This window comes from Parasteatoda tepidariorum, chromosome 11 (assembly GCF_982258835.1).
Source record: "Parasteatoda tepidariorum strain Cologne lab strain chromosome 11, Ptep-v5.0, whole genome shotgun sequence".
In the NCBI taxonomy this organism is placed as follows: Eukaryota; Metazoa; Arthropoda; class Arachnida; order Araneae; family Theridiidae; genus Parasteatoda; species Parasteatoda tepidariorum.
Window position 1 is genome coordinate 69,604,440 of NC_141765.1, and position 15,215 is coordinate 69,619,654.

At 28.4% G+C, this 15,215-nt stretch overlaps 1 protein-coding gene across 6 annotated transcripts in view; it reads left to right on the forward strand.

The window, feature by feature from the left end:
- The window catches only part of LOC107453665 (cytosolic purine 5'-nucleotidase), a 136,599-nt gene that overhangs the window by 23,726 nt on the left and 97,658 nt on the right, over positions 1-15,215 (forward strand). For 2 of the 6 annotated variants that reach the window (XM_016070558.5, XM_016070560.4), the window contains exon 1: positions 14,393-14,887. The exons of 2 other annotated variants lie outside the window; for them this stretch is intronic. In XM_016070558.5, the coding sequence (XP_015926044.3) occupies positions 14,785-14,887 (103 nt within the window). In that variant the 5' untranslated portion in view covers positions 14,393-14,784. Of the gene's footprint in view, positions 1-6,449; positions 6,498-14,392; positions 14,888-15,215 lie in introns of those variants that run through there. 2 more of the 6 variants (XM_071187380.2, XM_016070561.3) reach the window with 2 other exon arrangements.

Genomic DNA, 15,215 nt, shown 5'->3' on the forward strand with positions numbered 1-15,215 from the left:
AAAATCAAAAGAAATATAAGGACACGAGTCGATTAAATTGTATCATTAGTGCACATTTATTATAAAAAAATTTTAATTGACGGAACTTAACCACTACAGTCTATAAATTTTAATATACCAATTATTCTTTTCAGTTTTTCTAAGGAATATACAAAGTATTAAACATTCGCAATATTATGATATTTTATTCTAACAAAGAAGCATACTTTTCATTGAATAATATAGCATACTTAACAGAATTTTTTCTTATATCTAACCATAATTAAAAACTATCACGGCCTCAAGCACTCGGGGAATTTTATTGCTTTGTTCGTTCGCACCCAGTGTTATTTCAATTGCATTGAATATCCTATTACAGATGAATTCAGCTTGTACGTATATATCTTATGCACTCAACTAAACTATTTACTTAATATCAAGTATTTTGCATAATATGATGCAGTGATCAAAGATTTTCTCTAAAATCTTCGTTTTCGAACAACATGCACGAGAGACATTTTTTGCTCTTTCTTACGACTAATACTTGCAACAGAAATGATAAAAGTGCTATGTGAAATAGTATATTTTGCATGCTTTTAATGAAATAAAGCAAACAGATATTTTTTGAATGAATGTTAGTCAGAAAAGCAATGAATCTGCTGCAATCTGACGTTTTTAATTTACTACTCCATCTTTTATATATATATATATATATATATATATATATATATATATATATATATATATATATATATATATATATATATATATATATATATATATATATATATATATATATATATATCAATTAAGAGATGTGGACAAAATTAAGAGATAGAGGGGACATTTTCCCAAATATCTCAAAAAATACTGTATATAAATAATATATATAGCTTATTCCATGATAATAAAGTTTGCAAAACAAAAATGAAAGTGCCATTCACTGGCAAGACCTATTGCCAACAAATCCAATGTAGTCTGGACTTAAGGATAAAAGATGACAATAAAAGTGAGGCTTGTACAGTGTGTGTTGTCTCTAGTATGGTGTATGGTCACCCCTGACAGACAGACAGCATGCACAACGAGTATGCATGCTGCTAATAAGGCAGTTAAGGAGGACTTGTGGAAGAAACTCCCATTCTCCCACCAGAGCAATTTTTAACTCCAGAATGGTTCTGGGGGGAGGTAGGCGCATCGCAATAGCTCTTCCAAGAGCATCCCAAACATTATCAATAGGATTCAGGTCAGGGGATTTGGTTGGCCAATCCATTCGTTGAATATCCTCGCTTTTCAGATACTCATCAACCATGAGAGCCCTATGTGGTCGCGCATTGTCGTCCATAAAAATGAACTCAGAGCCAACGGCGCCTCTGAAAAGACGCACATGGGGCTCTAGGACCTCCTGCCTGTACCTCTGGGCATTCACGGAACCATTGTCAAACACATGGAACGGTGTGCGGGTATCTTGCATGTGCGAATGAATGTGCGAAAATGCTTTCCATCTCTTAATTTTGTCCACCAGTGTATATGCACCGAAAAGACATTACATTATGACCACCCTGCTAATAACATGTAGGACCACCTTTAGCTCTCAAAACTGCTAACACTCGCCGTGGCATTGATTCCACAAGGTGCTGATAGGTAGTCTGAGGTATCTGGTACCAAGCGCTCACCAACTGGTCCGGCAATTCCCTCACATTGCGAGGGGTTAGCGTGGCAGCACGAACTTGGTTTTAAAAGTAGGACCACAAATGCTCTATTGGATTAAGGGCAGGTGAATTTGGGGGCCAAGACATGACTTGAAAGTTGCTGGAATGTTCCTCGACGATTCGACCCTTATGACACGGTGCATTATCCTGTTGGTAAACACCATCCCCCGCAGGAAAAACTGTTGCCATGGATGGGTGAACCTGGTCTGCAACAAGTAGCTTACAGACGTCAGGGATTGTTCTCTAAGGATTATGGGTCCTAATGTGCCCCATGAAAGCATTGTTCCTGGGCGAGAAACCATGAAAACCTGGACGAGCCTATTGTTAAAGATGGAGGGTGGTCATAATGTAATGGCTCTTCGGTGTGTACATATATGTATCTATATATGTTAATTCATATACATTGGGACAATCCAGCCATGCATAATGTTATCGCTTCAGTTGAAATTATTAAACAATTCTTATACTACATTGTGTCAACCAATTATAACATATTGTGGCAATTTATTCATACACATTTTGGCAATTAATATTTTGACAACCATTTCATGTACTTCATATCAAGCAATTCTTATTCATCGTGAAAATTTATACAATTGAAACAATGAATAATTTAATCATTAATCATTCGCGAAATCCAATTTACACATTGTGACAACTAATTCCAAAATAATAATAATAATAATAATGACTTGTTCAACTATACTTGAATTCTAGCCCAATATTTATTCAGTCAAAAGTTTTTCAGTCCAAAACAGCCGATAAAAGAACTTCACTTTTGAACAACTCTTTCTGCGTATAAAATGTACCTTTTAATTATTTTTTCAGTTTCAACATAAATTATATTTTCAGAAAAAACTCGTGTTTCTCTCAATAGAATTGTAAATATGTGTATAGGTATACTTACAAGTACATTTGTAACTAGATTTATGAAGATCAATTCACACATTGTGACAATCAATTCATACACATCATGAGAGAGCCAATTGAAACTTATTGTAACAATCAATTCAGTTAAAAACTAATATATTATTAATTTACCTAGTCCCGCATAGCTTTATTTTTCGACTCAAGTTAATATTTTAAGTCAATATTTTTTTCTGATCAAATCGGTACATAAAAGAAATTTACCCTTAAGTAATTATTTTTATGTATAAAATATACTTTCAATAATAGTTTCCGTTTCAACCTAACTGGAATAAAGCTTTTGATGCAACTTTTGAATCTCGTGTTTCTCTAAGTAGAGTAATGAGTAGATTTAAAAGTAGATTTATGTCGATTAATTTTCGCATTGTAACTATCAATTTACACATATTATGGCAAATATTTCGTGCAAATTGAGGCAATCAATTCATGCACAATATGGCAATCAATTCAATTGAGGTAAGCAACTCATATACATTGTGGCAACCAATTCATTATGACAATCAATTCATACACATCGTGATATTCTATACAATTGAGACTATGAATCATGAATTTGTAAAAACCAATGTTGTAAACATTATAACAACCAATTCAAACCTATTGTGACAATCAAGTAAGTTTTAAACTAAAAATTAATAAATAGTAATAAAAAAAACTAGATCCCCGTTTCTTCACTTTCCAATAAAATATTCACTCAATAGTTTTTCAATCCAAATCAGTCAATAAAAGGATATAACTTTTGAGCAATTCTTTGTGGGTATAAAATGTACTTATTCAATAATCGTTTCTATTTCAGCAAACTTATATCTTCAAAATAAAGCTTCTTGAAATAACTTTTGCATCTTGGTTTTCCTCTAAGTAGATTTATGAGTATTATCTACCCATACATACCAAAAGCATTTAATTATGTTTTATTCTTTTATTCACAAGAGGATTAAGCTTTGTCTTCTTTTTCTTCTTTTTTATGCTCTCTAACATTCTCGGAGAGAAAGAATCGTATCGATACGTTTTATCGGTTTTAGCTTCGATGCTAACTAATCCACATTGACAGTGGTGAAGACAAAAGTATCCATAGAGTAAGGCAGATGAAACGTTGGCATTTTTCGAAAATTTCGATTGGACGCCTAGTCCGCAGGATTATCTAGTAAGTCTTATCGTATCATTTGCCAAAGCCATTATTTCTGTTCTCGGATATATCATACTTCGCTTTCTTTTGATAATCCGTGACCTATTTTCCATGGAATTCTCCCTTGGCAAAGAAGAAAGTACTTTTCAGAAGTCATAGAGAATGAATTTAATAAGATAATGGAAAAGTCAAAACATGCATTTGTATTATAAACATCTACTTATTATTCGGGTGCATATGAATACTGAAATTTTATTTTTGAACTTTAAATCAAAGAATAAACGTTTAGCACAAATAACTAATGTCTGGATTTTGAATATTTATATTTACACACATATCATTAAATCTTGAAGTGTTTGTGATATCCATAATTTATAATCGGCGTCTCTGAAACATATAAACTAAAACATACATTTGTATTATGAATGTCTACAGACTGTTAGACATTCTAAAATTAGGGTAAAATAGTTTTCCATCCAATTTACCGTAACTCATAAAACATTTCTTTTACCTTTACGGTAACGAACATTCTTTTACCTTTACTGTTTTAAAGCCGTTTACAACTAGTACATGACTAATTACATGACTAAGGTCAGAATAAGTTGGTGGCCTTGCGATTTAGGGTAAATAATTTGTTACCCGTACACCCTAGACACGATTTATGAAATGCCGACGCGGAAAACATTGCAAGAACTTAGAAAAGGTGTAAACATTTCAAAATTTTAGGAAACGCATTTGTGCTAAATTAAGAACCATTTACAGTGTAAAACGATGAAATATGAGGAACGAACTTGATGTTTGAGATGTTTTTTGTGTAACAAGAAGATGTATTGAGCATTTGTAGTAGGGGAAAAAAAAACCGTTGTGTATTTTCTTTAATTTCGTATATTATTTATTGTATATGCGCAAAAACATAAATACAATGAAGCCTGTCAAGTTGACCACTCTTGTAAACCTGTCCAAGATGACCTCACAAAAGGAATTTACTCCTTATTATAAAAGGAAGCAAAACCTTTTTAACTTGACCTCTTGACTATCTTGTATGGTGACGACTGACATAATTCAAATTTGTCTATTACTCGAATTAATACCCTTATAAGTTGAACAAACAAAAAATCTTAGTAACATTTTTATGCGATTAGGTTATGTATTAGAATTTCTCTGAATTGTTGAACTATAATTGAAAACCGATTAAAATCACTATAGGAGTTGTCCATCTGGGGAAAATATATCAAGCGCTTTTGTTTGTTTAGTAAAAAGCAATATTTTGTTACAATTAGATTATGTATTAGAATTTTTCTAAATTGATTAAGTAGTACTGGAAACTAATTTAAACCCTTTTGGGAATTGATCATCTGGGGAAAACTTAAAAGGCGAATGTTTATTTTGTAAAAAAACATGAAATTTAAAATTCATTTATCCAAAGATAACTTTTAGTAAATATTTATTATATTTTATTATTTTATTTAATAATAGTCGAAAAATTTTGATTTGTTAGGGAGACGAATTTTTACGCAAAGAATGCAATTTCAAATGATGAAATATGAAATTTGAGAGAAATCGATGGAATATAGCTCCTTCAAAATTGAATTTCGAAAAAGTCGTCTTTCAAAAATTCAAGTTCTCAGGAACTATTTGACCAATTTTGTTAAATTCCTTATTCTTTTTTTTTTCAAATTGCAGTCTTTAAAATGGTGTAAAAATTTTTATGCCTTGCAATTCGAAAATTTTCGACTATTGTTAAACAAAATAATAAATATTCACCAAAAGTTATATTTTGAAAGGAAACATCTTTGGAAAAACGAATTTTATAATTATGTACGAAATTTTTCGATTCGTTTAAAAAGTTCTTGATGTATAGTGAAATACACAAAAAGCAAAATTAACATTAAGGGGTTTGCACTTTCGACTACTCTCCTGCGAAAACTATTGAGACCACATTTTTCAGATTGCGGCTATCCCCTGTATCTCGGATGTCGGAAATACGAATTCATTTCAGAGGAATTGCATTTCTTCGTCTGATTTTTCAACTTAAAATATCGTCTGCACTATCTAATTAGCATATTTGAGGTCACCCTTTCGAACCAATAAGTTTGAGTCCTAGAACGTGAAGATCCGATCATTAGACCAAAAATTATTTTACTGATTACTGTTTTTTATTTTGCGCACTGTAATTTTATTATTGGTTCTTTTTTTACAAGCAATTATTTTAAAATTTGCAAGCAAATATTTAAAAAAATCTAGATAAAACAGGTTTTAATTTACTGAAGCTTGTGTTTCTATTTATTCGGCAGTATCGAAAAACGAATAAAGTAACAATTTATTTTGATTTGTCAACGTACTTTACAATTTTGTAAAAAAAAGCAACAAAAAAATAGGTTTCAGGTTTTTTTCGGGAAAAACTTCAAGGTATTAAAGTAGTTTTACAGAGAAAATACGTAACTTTTGAAACATATACATTTTGTATTATAGTATAGTGTAAGCTTAAGCTAATACAATACATTATATCATTTAAGCTAATTATAACATATAATTTTGATGAAGTAATCAATTTCATTTAATTCAAATTACGGCAACATATATTTTATCTATAGTTATTAATATCAAAGAAAATATTATATAAAAATTCAAAAACTGTGACGGGATAAACGTATTTTAAAAATATTCTATTCTTTTCTAAGAATCCTTATCTTATAGAAAATAGATAAACAGTTTAAAAAGAATATCTGTCTTTGCTGAAACTCTCTTACGTAAAGGTAAGTTTTTACTTGATTTCTTACTGCTTTATTCATTACTGTTTGGATATTTTAATCGATACTTATTATAATCCAATTAATGTAACTCTATTTTAACTGAGTTATTGCAATTAACTTTCTAAAAGTTTTGTTTTTCATCCAATGTACTATTCAGGCGTAAAATTAGCAAACAATTTGTGTGTTTTTTTTATTTAAATATTTTTTCATCTAAGGCTCGAATTTCGTAAATTTAGTCCTTGTGTAGTTAATAAGTTAAAATTTTGCATCAAACAATTTTATGAAACTCTCAAGTTTTATCTCCTGACCATTTGTATTTATTGCTGCCTGGACAGTGCGGTGGGCTTAATCTTCTCCTGCCATGACTTTGGCCGGCATTAAATTCCTTATGCTTAAGACTGGGTATCTGATCGGATTGCACTTGTTACGATCGTCTAGTGGTTTGGAATCCAATCTAATATAATGTTCCTGGCACTTTCATACCTGGAATCGTCCTCGCTAGTTTTTGTGGTTGAGAAGTGTGATGCGGTGACCAGGTGATGATACCACCAGCTGCCCTCTAGTCTAAATCGTAGTAGTGTAGTATGCACATGCTCCAGTTTTGTCTTTAAATTATCATTAAAGATGAATCCCAAATCGTCGACAATAAGTCCCTTAATGTAGCTCTTGTGCGTCTTTAACAACTAAGTCTATTAATTCACTAAAAAGTAGAAACGTAAAGTTAATCGTTTTCTTTTTTTAATTATACATATTTTAAATCTATCTAAATAGTTTCTTTTTGCTTTGTATATAGATATAAAAGCATGTGAATTTTTGCGTTTAAAAAAACATGTAGTGTAGTTCAATCTTTCACTGACCTCCTACAGCTGTAAATAATTATAAATATAGCCATTATTTCATACATATAAGTCGAATTTTTCCATCAATCTTGATTTGGTTAAAAACTTTCAAAACTTTGCATTTATAAAGACAGACGTATTGAAATAAAATGCTTTTTAACCTTAATTTGTATATTTAGGCTATTTTTTAACAAAAAAAAAAAAGTTCTAACTTTGTATTTGAGCACTATTTAAAAAACAACCTTCTTCTTGATCTGTATGACTTTAAACCCACTGCTTATTTTTCAAAATCACTTCATAATTTGCTCTTTTTATACTAACAATAAAGGAAAAAAACACATACTCGAATATATGTAATTAATTTTGGGGCTAAATATCTTCATTTCCTTATCAAAACATGATATAAAGTATTAAATACTGCACAAACTGCTTTATTGAATGATACGAATACAATGAAAGAGCAGATGTCAAAAGAAATGGCGAAATAAGCACACTGACATAAATTGTATGGTCAAACTTATCAGAATATAGTAAAATTTATTGGCTCTATGGGAACACCAAAAACTCGATAATTTTGACCTTAGGGCTTTGGTAATGATTTTAATGAAATTAAAAATGAAGTTTTATTTATGATATGTGATAAAATTCAGTAAATGTGGTAAAAATTTAAATTTTATCATAATACTTTTGAGCCTACCTTAAAAACCATTTATTTCGTTAAATTTACTTTTCAGTTTTGTATTTTTTACTGACTCTGTGGTAATAAGAACTATAACTTTGAAAGCCAGAGTTTTGGGTAAACCGATACGAACGGGTTAAATATCTCATATTTTGGTTTTATTAACCAGAATTATGCTGTTTTTTTTTTTAACCAGAAGTGTCATTGCCATAAAGTATGGTAATTTGACCAGAATTTTTTTCTCCGGGTAGTCAGAGTCAAAAATGTAGTCGAAGGAAAAAAAAACATTCTTTTTTTATTTTACTGGATTGTAACCATAAGTAGATATTTATTTGCAGTTTTCAAACTTTTTTGATTATTTCACATTACATTTCTTATGACTTACAATATTTTAATTTAGAAAAATATTTTTAAGTAAATCTTAATTTTGTATTATCTCCTTTTCAGCATTTCATGTTAATTCATTAGCAATAGCGTGGGCGTAAACTAACCATACTAAAAGAATAGCCATGAAATTGCTGTTATTTGTGGGCAAATATTTCGATAAGCTAAAAAATTCTAAACAGTATTGTTTATCACTGTTCATTAACTTCGACTGATCAGTTAATACATTTATAAAGGTAAGAGTAATAAGTTATAACCAATGCATTTTTTAGTGCGTGTTAATCTAAATTATAAATACATATTACCGTTTCCCAAGTTCGTTATTTTTCTTAAATGTATTTTATGTCTTAAATTAATATTTCTTTCATACACTAAGTACACTTTTTGAAAATTTCTATCATATATTTTATTGAAAAAATACAAAGCAAAAAAAAGAAAAGAAAAAAAGGGGGGGGGTAAACAATATTTTACACCAAACGTGCTTTAGATTCTATGAAAACGATTGTTTTTTTTTTCCTTTTCAAAAAAATAAAAATGATTTAAAATGGATAAACGATAGTTCTTTATTTTTGTAAAAAGTTTTAAAATTCTATTCTGAATTCATTTTTTTTAAATAAATTTCTTTAGCATTTCTTTCTGGTATGAATTTGAAAATTCCAGAAAGAAAATAATAATGCAAAAAAAAAAAAAAAAAAAAAAAAAAAAAAAAACATTCATGACTTAAAAAATAATAATAATAATTGTAATATTAAAATTCTACTGGCGTCAAATAGAACAGCAAATGTATAAAGCTTTTCTGAATCAGTTATAACCAGTATAGTACATGGTAGTTGTTTTTTACAAACTTTTTGCCAGAGTCCTAATAATTGTCAACAATAGGCAGCGCCCCGATCTGAAAACCATTTCTTCTTCTCTAAAAATAGTAAATAGTATTCTACACTAGCACAAAGCTCTCAAAAATTAATCTATGATCTTATTTAGAGGTAAAACTGAATTTTAACAAATTTCTAAGCTATTAATATTCAAATATATTGAAATTTTGCAGAAAATTTATTATGCACCTATTCTCTGAACATGAATAAACTCATAAACTCATTTATGAATCACTTTACGTCTTCATGACGAATGCTTAACTGAAAAATCCTGATTATTGCAAAGCAATTTTTCATTAAATTTGTCCTTCTATTGTATCAAACATAACTTTACCACAAATTAATTACTTTACCACAAATTAATTAATTATTATTTAATAATTTAACAAATTCCAAAGCATAGCGAAAATGCGTTATAACTTAGGTGACAATCCAACAGATCTAAAATTAAAGCTCTATAGTTAAAATATTAGAATGACTATTAAAATACTTATTTAAACCAAGCAACCAATTTTCAAAATTTGATATTTTTCAGACATTTTGTTTAAACTAGTGAAAAAAACTCGATTTTTTTAATTAAAATTTGCCATCCATTTATATATATAAAAAAAGGAATTAACATAAGAACCTTTTAAAAATTTTCGTTTTTCTTTCTATTTTTCCCCCAACACATATATCAGCTAAAATTTTCAGTTGATGCGTTATACCACTAGTAACAATACGAAAAAGAATTATATATTGGAAAAAGAGCTGAAAAACAATAATTAATATCTAAGACAAAAAGCTTATTTTCGTCTAAGTTATTAATATAGATAAAAAAAATAATTACAAGTCTTCATCGATTTTTTTCAAAATTCAAAAAAAAAAAAAAAATTAACCATTCTTTCTTTGAGCCCTTTAAGGAAAAATATTTAGTTAGATTAAAAAATGAGTGAAATAAATATGGAATTACATCTATATTTTTCAATTTGATTGGCATAAATATAAATTTTTCTATAACTGCATTTTAAGTACGATTTAAAATGAAGAGAGAAATAACCTTGTAATAGAATGAAATTTTGCGTGCGACATATCTCTATGGGTGTTTGGTTTATATATTTGTAAGTAAGCTAATGTGTATCTTAGATTACGTTATCATTTCGAACCAATTTCTAAAAACTCTTGACTATTGAAATATGATTTTTCATTGAACGTTTGAAAAATTTGATGCCATTCTTTCATATTAAATATATAACTTGTAAACTTTACCACTAATCTAAAGATTTCTTTTTTGGCAATATCGTTGCGTTAACAAATTATATTGTCTCAAAAGCCTCAAGCTACATTGATAAGAAAATTATCTCAATTTTAAGATTAAAAGTTTTCTGATAACATTGTTTACTTCAATGGATTGCGAACATACGTTTTCAGAAAGCAGTACCATTAATTTTGTTTTATACTTTGATTCTTATATGATTAAATAATAGAATTTCTATTCTATTTCGTAATCCTTTTCAGGATACATTTTTCTTTAGACTATTATATTGTTTTACTTGGTCAAACTTGGAGAGAAAAAAAACAACTAAAATAAAAATTTGCTGATGATAGTATTTTTTTTTCTTTCTGGTACTAATAAATTTATTTAATTTGTATACAGATTTTGTTGATCTCCGAACAAAGCTCAAGCTCCAAATAAAATTTTGGTTTCACTATTTAATATCATTCCTTTCTGCAATCATTGAGCATACAAGTTGCTATTACGTGTGGAATGCTCCCCACAAATGACACACGTGGAGGAACATCGGACTATTTTCATCGGTCACTTTTCGTGTTATTTTTCCCTCTAGGTAGCCTGAATAAGTTGTTTAGATCGTGTGATTTAATGCTTTTACACATTTCTTTTTCCAAAAAGTTAAAGGTTTATCTCAATAAAGCCATGGCCACATAAGTCTTGAAGGATTATAGTAAATTTTGCATAACAGCGATACAGCCGCATTCGGAAAACATCGAAACAAATGCAAGAAAAACCAAAAAGGCCTTTGCTCAGAAGTAATTATTCCTTTCGTAATTTCAGTTTGATATTCGAAGATTAAATGAAGTTTTACTTTTTGTGGCATTAAATTCAACTCATATCAACTTCAGTTTCGAAAAAAATCTCTTTTAATGGTAACAAATATGAAAAAATATTGCTCTTTCATCAAATGTTGGTAAATGCCTTAGAAAATTTATCTGTTTTTTTCAACAAAAAAAAAAAAAAAAAAAAAAAAAACAGAAAAAAAATAGTTGAGCAGTTTTGGAAATCGGATAAAATGTGTATCTCATTTAGAAAAAAAAAGTTTGAAAAAGAAATTATTCAAAAACTAAATAAAATATTATTACAAGAAACTAGAAAGCGTATTTGACTATTTCGAAGAATAAACTTCGACTTATAAAATTTATTTTTTAATGTTAAGTTTTAAACTACACTTAAAAGTGTAGTGTAAAAGCTTTTATCAACACTTAAGATCGCAAAATCTCTTTTAAGGAAGAGGTTTTTAGGTCAAATTTTAATTTTTCATCAGGGTATCTTTGTAAAAAATACATAATGATGCCTTCATTTATTGACCTCAAAAATATTTTCTAACTTCAGTACACTTTAGTTGTTTCAACACTTTGAGGTTTTTTAGTAAATTGCTTGAATTATATAAACATATCTTTACAAAATTATAAAATAAGTTGACCCAAAGATCTTATTATGCAAAAATTTTATTTAAACATTATTTTCAGCATCTCCTAATTACTTCTTTATAAAACTACTATTATAACCTAATATTTATTGAAAAAAAACTTTTCATTCTTAGATATACCAATATCTTAAAAAAAAATTTTGGTTAGTTGATGGACTTTTTTTTTTTCGAAATTGGTGAAATTACTATTTGTTGAAGAAGAATTGGTTGTTTGTGGGAAACAGTGCTAGAAGAAATATGTTGGTGAATAGTAGAAAATTATTTTTATCTATTTGTCCAATTATTCTCTTCTCCAGAGTGATGAAGAATAATGAAGAATCAAACTAGAATAGTGACTAGAATGGACTAGTGACTAGAATGGACTAGTGACTAGAAATGACTAGAATAGTGAAGAATCAAATTCGCAGTGAAGTAGTTCTAGTAGTGAAGAATCAAACTTGATAAATGATAAAAATATTTAATTTTTGAAAATATGCTCCATTATAATAAAAATCTTAATGCACGTATATTTTAATAAATAATAAATTTTGGAAATATCCCCGAGGTGCTGCAGGGCCAAGCCTACAAGACACCTCGATGCATCAAGGGGAAAAAAATGCAAGTGACATATATATGTCAGAATAGTTTTCGCCAAGGAAAGTTAAGAATCCAGTTATTGGCTATTAATTGCATTAATTTAATGCCAGGACTCCTTTTCTTAGCCATACGTATTTAAATGTGTTAGCAAAAAAGAAGGTGTGAGAAATAGTAATGGATTTTAATAAAATCACAAACATTTAGCAGTCATATAACGGTTTTCTAAATCTATGCTAATGTGTTAGGCAGATGTAGAGGCAGTCCTTAAAAATAGATTTTATTCTGAACTAAAGTCAAGGTTATTGAATAAAAAGATTACCCAATTAAATTTATGATTTTTATCTTTTGAAAAAAGGATTAAATAAAATAATAATTTACTTTTCAAATGTTAAGAGATATGCATATTTCTGCATTACAATCAATATCGAAATTTTCTCTTTTTTTCTTTCTTTTTTTGCAGTTTCATATTTCAAAATTTAATATTCAACCAGTGAAGTAAATTAAGCTAGTCTGTGGAGCAAAATTCAGTAATTAAATTCGGATGGTGAAAAATCCGATGGACAACTTATTCACCGGATCTTCTCTATCCAGTATCCAGGGAATATTAATTAAAATTGTATAATTTTTTGCTGTAAATATTTCGTGTGTTTCCTTCACCAAAAATCATATTAAAATTAGTAAAAGTTTATCAACACATTTTATTAAAATTAAAAAAAATAAAAAACATACACTCACACTTACAAAGACAATCACGCGATAAATCCTTCATGTTGTCAGGTAATTAAAAGATTTTGAGTTTTCCCTCGCAATTAAAAGATTTCCAGTTTTCCTTTATGGTCAAAATATTTAGGTTTCTCTTCAGCATTTAAGTATTATTTTGAACAGAAAATTAACTGGCATATAGATCCGAGTTATTAATAAAATTTTATGTATGCAAAAGCTTAATTCAAACCGATTATATTTTCAGACACTTACTATATTTGATAAAAATTTATATTACGTTGACTTTTGAATCCACGTGTTAATTCGTACTTTTTTTAAAACTGTACCATTTGTTTAAAACTTTCTTGTTTTTTACTCATTAATATTTTAATTATACCTCCGATAAACTTTGAAATAAGATAAGTCAAATTGTCTAAAGAAGCATTTTTAAAAGTGTTTTTGACCCCGATTTCCATGATATTAATTAGATATTCCTCTGCATTGTACTATCACAAAATTCGGAAACTTATAAAGTACCTATCTGAAAACAATATTAAGAAGCAGTTTAATATCAAAATTTTGGTTTATCAGATTACTGCCTTAAGCTCTATAGTTATATAACTTAAGGCAAACGGCATTTTTTCAAAATAGATAATAAATTTGATAATAATTTCTGTAACTTTGGAATATGCCTCGTGAAATTACATTTCATTTTTTATCTGTTTTTATGCTTTTAAACATTATTTAACAACAAGAAAACTGGTTTTAAACTAGAAAATTAATAGCTTCTTACACTCTAAATTAAATTTGTGATATGTTCAAAAATCATTATTCTTAATTTTTTTAAGTGCAGCAGTTGAATTATATAAAAATGAAATAATATGAAAATATGCAAAATAATAAGTATTCACATAATTTTTAATTCGGATATTTTGTATTAAAATGAAACAGAGATTATGAAAATTTCTTCTACATGGCAAATAAAAAACCGGAATTCAAAAGGAAATTATTTGCGGATTAAATTTTTATTGTGAGATTTACTTTTGAATTTTCTTTAACTTTCTAAGTTCATCTAGAATATTCTTTTCTTTTTATCTATTTGCGGAGAATGTTCTCAGCTACTTAACACTGATAAAATTTAAACGCATCATGTGGTTAGGTCACTTATAGTAAGCATTACGAATTGAAAAATAAGATAAATGCAGTAATGATCACGTGATTAATATTTTATTGTAACTATCTATAGAAACTGTGATAAAATATATTTTTAAATACATTGTGAACATCATTTGACTGACACATTGATATGATGTGTCACCCATGATAATAATACTCACACTAATATGCCACGCCACTGTCATTTCCTTTTACATGCAGGTCGATGACTGCTGTAAACATGCATTAGCAAATTATCTATTTATATCACAGTATTTAAGTAAAGAATAACAGCTAACCAACTTTGTGTACAGTGATTGAAACAGTGTAAAAGCAAAATAAACTATCCTTTTATGAAAAGCGTAGAAATATAGGAAAATGTTTGCTAAAACTACTTATACAAGATCAGATGTAGAAGATGCAAAACAGGATGAAGAACTTATGCGACAAATATGGCGAATGGAAGAAGTGTATGAAAAATGTGAGTATAAAAAAAGAGGCTATATTTACTACTTGTATTGATGGAGTTTTTCGTTAAGAAAAATAGGACATATATCATTAATTTTTAATTCGAAATCATTAATTTACAAATTTGATAATTAATAATTTTTTTCAATGCATTGATTTATCCATATACCTTAATACGATGGTTTCACTTGTTGAAATATACCACCCAGTTACTATACGAAGAAGATCAGTAATTAATATCCAAGACTAACATTTTACTCGTTTAAGTCATTAATAGATATAATTTATTTAAAAAAAATCACAAGATATGATCTATAAATTTTGCTATAGTGGATTTGTTA